This window comes from Apium graveolens, chromosome 10, assembly GCF_009905375.1.
Source record: "Apium graveolens cultivar Ventura chromosome 10, ASM990537v1, whole genome shotgun sequence".
Taxonomy (NCBI): domain Eukaryota; kingdom Viridiplantae; phylum Streptophyta; class Magnoliopsida; order Apiales; family Apiaceae; genus Apium; species Apium graveolens.
Window position 1 is genome coordinate 29,378,979 of NC_133656.1, and position 7,114 is coordinate 29,386,092.

The 7,114-nt window shown below is 39.7% G+C and overlaps 1 protein-coding gene and 1 non-coding gene across 2 annotated transcripts; one reads left to right on the forward strand and one right to left on the reverse strand.

Moving 5' to 3' along the window:
* Positions 1–377: 377 nt before the first annotated feature.
* Positions 378–854, forward strand: LOC141690479 (uncharacterized). Its single transcript, XM_074495273.1, has one exon. It carries the CDS (start codon positions 378–380, stop codon positions 852–854), a length of 477 nt encoding a protein of 158 aa, XP_074351374.1.
* Positions 855–6,748: 5,894 nt separating this feature from the next.
* On the reverse strand, positions 6,749–6,855 carry LOC141694228 (small nucleolar RNA R71). The gene has a single exon (XR_012563550.1). It is a non-coding gene; the product is annotated as a small nucleolar RNA R71 (small nucleolar RNA).
* Between the last annotated feature and the right edge of the window lie 259 nt (positions 6,856–7,114).

Genomic DNA, 7,114 nt, shown 5'->3' on the forward strand with positions numbered 1-7,114 from the left:
CTAATGAGCTGTTTTTATGCATTTTGTTATTTAATGTTTATTTGGACCTTTTAAGGGTAAGGCTGTAATGATTGAGACAGGATCAGAGACTACTCTTTCCAAATAATGAAAGCAGCTTTCTTCTCTATCTTTTCTCTGTTCTAAATCTTATTGTTCTCTTTTGCACCATCAACTGATCATGGCATATCAGTGTTCATGGTATCAGAGCTAAGGTGCGTGCAACAGGGAATAATGAAATCCTCTCTGTAACCTCTCAATTTCTTAATCTTCTCATCTCCTGAAACCCTTCTTATGTTTCTTCAAGATCTGTAGATCTACTTTCAAAACTCTTCTTAAAACCTTAAGGTTACTGTCTTTCTGCCATCTTCTCTACTATTATGGGCACTCCAGCTCATTTAACGTATCAAGAAATGTTGAACCCTCTCTTCCTACATCCCTCCGACAATGCAACGTCTATTCAAGTGGAAAAGCTGCAAGGCTCAGCTGATTATAGGTCTTGGTCCAGATCCATGGAAATTCATTTAGCCTCGAAAAGAAAACTGGGTTTTGTAACTGGTACAGTACAAAAACCAACCAATGACGACAACAAGGCAGAAATATGGGAGACCTGCAATCATATGGTAATCGCTTGGCTCACCTCTAATGTGTCTTCTACTATATGTCAATCTATAATGTATATGTCAACTGCTTCTGATATTTGGAAAAATCTTGAAAAGCGATTTGCTTTAACAAATAGTTCTAGAAAATACAAGATTAGTAAAGATCTGTATGAAATCAAACAAAATTCATTGACTGTTAATGAGTACTATACCTCTATGAGGTCTCTATGGGAAGAACTGAATGCAATGAACTAGCTTCCTACTGTTAACAACCCATCTGCAGAAGTACATAAATTATTGGATACCATCGAACAACAAAAGGAGGAAGCTAGATTATTCCAATTCCTTAATGGATTGGATGAAGCATACAGTCCCTTGAGGAGCCAAATTCTCATGACTAATCTCTTGCCCACGGTAGAAATGGCTTCTGCATCCATGCAGCAGGAAGAAGCACAAAGGGAATTGTTACAGACCTCTAGAAATAACACTGAATTGATGGCAATGTATAGTAAAACTATGGAGGTCAAAGACAGAACCATGATCTATAGTGCTTGTAAAGTAAGGGGCCACACAAATGACAAGTGCTGGACTATCATTGGCTATCCTCGATGGCATCCAAAATACAGAGGCAATGCCACTCCAATCTTCAACAATAGATCAAGGGCACCTTTTACTGCACAGAACTCTGCAACCAGCACCAGATGGACTGGCTCAAAGCCTTCTGCATCTACATTTACCCCAAAGATGACAGTTGTGGTTCAAACATCTCATTCACCGCAAGACTAAAGTAGAATTCTATTCACGCCTCAACAGTTAGAACAACTAGCTCAATTGATGCCTCAGCTGCAGATCAATCATTCCAACTTAGAACCTGCAGAAGACTTTGATTTTCATTTCTCAGGTATGCTATCATCACAATAGACATCTGTGCAAAATCAAGATTGGATTATTGATTCGGGAGCTTCTGATCACATGACTCCCTATTTGTCAACTCTGTCTAATGCTGTTCAAGCTACTCAACTGCAAAAAATCAATCTACCAAATGGAGACACTGTTGCAATATCTCATATAGGTACTGCTTTGTTACCTAGTAACTTATTCCTTGATAAAGTGCTTTGTGTGCCTTACTTTAAGCATAATCTTATGTCTGTGCAAAAGCTTATCAAGGATAATAAATGTGAGGTTCAATTCTTTTCAACACACTACTACATAGTAGACACTGCTTCTAAAGAAATTATAGGAAAAGGCATAGCTAAGAATGGGCTCTATTACCTATGCACAGACTCTGCACCAACCCCCTCTGCTCACCATACTCAAACCTCCATTGATCACACTCTCGAAATGTGGCACCTTAGACTAGGACACACACCTATTCCTAAAGTCAAAATGATTACTCACCTGCCATCAGTCAATAAACCTTTCAAGAAAGTCTGCATTACTTGTCCTATGGCTAGATTCACTAAAATCACCTTACCACCTAGTTCTTCACATGCTGCTCACCCTTTTGACCTTGTTCACATGGATATATGGGGGCCATACAAAGAATCCACTAAAGGTAACTGCAGATTCTTTTTGACCCTTGTGGATGATAACACTAGATATATATGGGTGTACCTACTTGCTTTTAAATCTGATTCTCTGAAAATTCTCCAATCTTTCTGCACTTTTATCAAAAATCAGTTTCAAACCATAATTAAAGCCATTAGATCTGACAATGCTCTTGAGTTCACTTCTCAGCAATGTCAACAATTCTTTTCATCTAATGGCATTTTACACCAAATCTCATGTACTCGGAGACCTCAACAAAATGCACGTGTCGAAAAAAATGTAGATACATCCTTGAAACCGCTCGTGCACTTCAGTTTCACTCTCATATCCCTATTGCCTATTGGGGGGACTGTGTTCTCACATCAGTGTACCTCATAAACCGCCTCCATAACAGTGTTCTTAACTTTAAAACTCCTTATGAAGTGCTTCATGGTCATGCTCCTGATTATTCAATTTTAAAAGTCTTTGGTTGTTTAGCATTTGCTACTAACCCTCAGTTCTCCAATGATAAATTCCATCCAAGAGGGGTACCATGTGTATTGTTGGGCTATCCAGCTACTAAAAAAGGGTATAAGTTGCTCAACCTTCAAGACAGACAAGAATTTATTTCAACAGATGTCACTTTTATTGAAGAAGTATTCCCTTTTCACCCAACCTCTGCAGAACAATACATAAAACCCACCCCTATCTCCATGAGCAATCCAACCCCAATACTATATCTGATGACCTATTTCAACCTTCACCCATTTTTGATTCTCCTCAATCAACCCCAGACTCACCAAATCACCACTCTACCTCCTCTTCATCCCCCATTCATGATCAATCTCCACATCTAAGGAGATCTACTAGACAACACATCCAGCCTCTTTGGCACCAGGATTACATAACCAACAATGTTGCTACAATATCATATCTCACTTCTACATTGGTAGCCCCTGCCTTCACTTGCTTTATGTCAACTTTGGTTAACAATCAAGACCCTGTTCACTTTAAAGAGGCAGTAAATCACCAGTGTTGGGTTCAAGCCATCAATAATGAACTCGAGGCTTTAGAACTCAATAACACATGGGAAGTGACTGAACTGCCTATCGGCAATGCTGCTATTGGTTGTAAATGGTTATTCAAAACCAAATACAAGCCAAACGGAACCATTGAAAAACACAAACCCGTTTGGTTATATTGGGATGTCGACAGAAATATGGTAAAGACTACACAGAGACATTTTCCCCCGTCGCCAAGATGACAACTGTACGGGCTCTTCTTGCTGTTGCGACCATTAAAAATTGGTTCACAGTCCACATGGATGTCTCAAACGCCTTTTTACACGGGGATTTGTTTGAAGACGTCTATATGACATTACCCCAGGGCTACACTCATAAAGGTTGCAGAATTTAACTTGGTGCTCTCTCAACAAAGTCTGGTAAATCATCTCTCGTCTGCAAGCTAAAGAAGTCCCTATACGGACTCAAACAAGCACCACGACTCTGATTTTCTAAGTTATCATCCACCCTTCTTGAACTTGGTTTTACTCAACTGAAAACCGACTATAGTTTATTTATTAGAAACAATAATTCCTTCACTACTGTTGTGCTAGTCTACGTGGACGATCTTTTAATCTGTGGTAACTCAACTTCTGAGATTGATCAGTTGAAACTCATGCTATCATCTGTCTTTCAAATGAAAGACCTAGGCCCACTGAGGTATTTCTTGGGTTGGAGGTGGATCGATCACCCACTGGATTCTTTCTATCACAAAGGAGTATGTCTTGGATATTCTACAGGAACACAACATGACACAGGCAAAACCAGTGAATCTGCCCATGGACCCAAATATAAAACTCACTGCTGACAAAGGAGATCTTCTACCACATCCAGCTTCTTATCAGCGTCTACTAGGACAAATGATTTACCTCACCATCACTCGCCCATACATTGCTTTCACAGTACACACTTTGCGTCAATTTATGAATCGACCAACTTCTGTGCATATGCAGGCTGCTAAGCGATTGCTTCGCTACTTGGTTGGAACAACATCACAGGATATTCTGCTAGCTTCTTCTAGTGCTGCAACTCTCACCGCTTACTGTAATAGTGATTGGGCTAGCTGCCCAATCACTAGGAAGTCTACTACAGGCTATTGTGTATTACTTGGTGAATCACCCATCTCCTGCAAATCAAAAAAGCAGAATGTAGTTGCTCGTTCCTCTGTAGAAGCGGAGTATCGCGCCATGGCGCTAACTACATGTGAAGTGCTATGGTTATCCACCCTTCTCAAAGACTTGGGCATAAAAAACTTACCAGCAACAGAACTAAAGTGTGACAGTCAAGCTGCTTTGGCCATAACAGCTAATCCTATTTTTCACGAGCGCACAAAACATATTGAAGTAGACTGCCATTTTATACGGGACCATATCAAAGCTGGTCACTTGAAGACTTCTCATGTCTCTTCCAGTGAGCAGATTGCAGATGTCCTCACAATTTGTGAGTCACAAAGATCTTTGTGAGTCACAAAGATCCTCTCAGTTCAGTGATAAGTGGCATTTTATACCACTTAGAACGTCTTATAATAGCTTAAATTGATGTCTTGAAATCAAGTACTTTGTGTATTTGATGCATTTTTCTAGTGTTTGTGCATTTCAGGGTATTAGTTGCATTTCGGGGGAGAATTCATCAATAATCAGCCTTGTCACGTGTCTAGCATTGTAAGAGGGAAGAGAGGAGCAGATTACAGCGAAGAAACGGAGCAAAATCAGACCATTTTCCAGTAGGGGTCTGAGCGCCCGCTCAGCTATGCTGAGCGGCCGCGCAGGGACGGGAAAATTAGATTTATTATTTTAGACTCCTATTTCTGTTTGGCTTCCAACTTCTGAGTAATCTGAGTTTTATGGGATTCCTATATAAGTAGATTTCAGAGACGTTTCACGTGTGTTGGATCGTTGTATTAATCAAGGAGCGAAGGAGATAAGGAAGAAGACCGTTTTAGCACACCGCAATGAAGAGGAAGCATATTTTCTTGTGATTCTTTATTTCATTGTAACGTTGGATGCTAGTTTTCTTTGCTTTGAACCTATTTACTCTTGTGACGTACTCTGGTTTAATATAATTAGTTTAGTTATTATTCTTTTGTATTTATTTATCATGTTTTCATATGAACCCATGATGATGATAAATGCTAACATGGGCTAATCGTGATCATGGGGTCGTAACGGATTTGCTATGGAATTCTTTAGTTAGTTGTTTAATACCTTAGTGTGTGGTGATTGTATGATATCTAGTATTGGTTGTGCGTATTCGTCTTATGTGCGTCGCGAACATATAAGATAGGGTGTTAATCTCTTGTGAAGTGACGGTGGATCTTGAGATTTAGAACTTGCCATGCTAGCATAGGTTCATGTACGAGTCTGCATGATTAGTGGGTAACTCTAACCGTTTTATTCGCCCTGTGTAATCAAAAGGAATAACTTGTTCTTAAATCATTATATTATCAATATCTGTAGACATATAAGGACTCAACATAATTGATGCCTATTCAACTTCTATCTTAATTGTGGATGTTTGGTAGAATGGTATTAGTACAATGAAAGTTGGCTTTTATTAGTTTCGTGTTATTCGATTAATATCATCACTATTGCATACTAAGGATAATAACAATGACTATTGAAGGAAGTAGTAATGAAGTTGTGATCTCATGAGTTTTTTAAATATTGTTAATTTGAAGTGTTAATTAAGTGATTAATTCTAGTAGTTAATTGTAGTTAATAATTAGTTAATCAAATCTAAGTGTTATTGTCTTAACATTGAGAAGTAATCATACATTGGTGAGTGATTTTAATTGAACATAATTAGTCTAATTCTCTGTGGGAACGAACTAGAAAGTATTCTATATTACTTGCGAATGCGTATACTTGCGTGAATATTAGCGCGTGATTTCGCCCTAACAAGTTTTTGGCGCCGCTGCGGGGGACTCGGCATATTTGTTTAGTTTATGTACTTACCATCATTGGTCATTAGGACTCAGTGATTAAGATATGTTACTTATTGTTTCCGGTTGTGTTTCAGGTACTTTAGCGAGCGTTTATGCAAAGTCGTTCTCGTACTTGCAAGAGGACTTTAGATACAGCTGAGGAGACAGACGAAGTTCTTGATATACCAGAGAAGATAGATTTTGAAGATTCGGATTCAGGAAGTGAGCAGAAGGAGCCAGTAATCATGGGTGATCGTATTGTTCCGGCAGATCCAGCTCTTATGGACTTTTCTCAGCCTAAAATAGATGACATTCAGTCAAGCATTCTTCATCCGGCTATCCAAGCTAACACCTTCGAAATCAAGCCGGACACTATTCAGATGGTGCAGAACTCTGTTTCTTTTGGAGGAGCTGCGACTGAAGACCCCAACATGCAGATAAGGAATTTTGTCGAGATCTGCAGTACTTTCAAATATAATGGTGTGACTGATGAGGCTATCAAGCTGAGGCTTTTCCCATTCTCTCTGAGGGATAAAGCTAAGGACTGGTTACATTCTGAACCAGCTGGGTCCATCACTACTTGGCAAGATCTTGCGCAAAAGTTTCTGGTAAAGTTTTATCCAATGACAAAGACTGCTGCTATGAGGAGTGCTCTTACTCAGTTTGCGCAGCAACCTACAGAATCTATGTGCGAAGCTTGGAAGCGCTACAAGGAAATGTTGAGAAAGTGTCCACATCATGGAATGCCTGATTGGATGGTGATCACTGGTTTCTATAATGGTTTGGGGCCCAATCTCGGCCCATGCTCGATGCAGCAGCTGGAGGCGCCTTGTGGGCCAAATGCTATACCGAGGCTTATAATCTTATTGAGACTATGGCTGCAAATTAGCATCAAAACCCAACTCAAAGGATGATGCCTGGGAAGGTAGCAGGTATTCTGGAAGTCGATGCAGCCACCGGTATTGCAGCGTAGCTCCAAGCGTTGTCTATGAAGGTCGATTCTC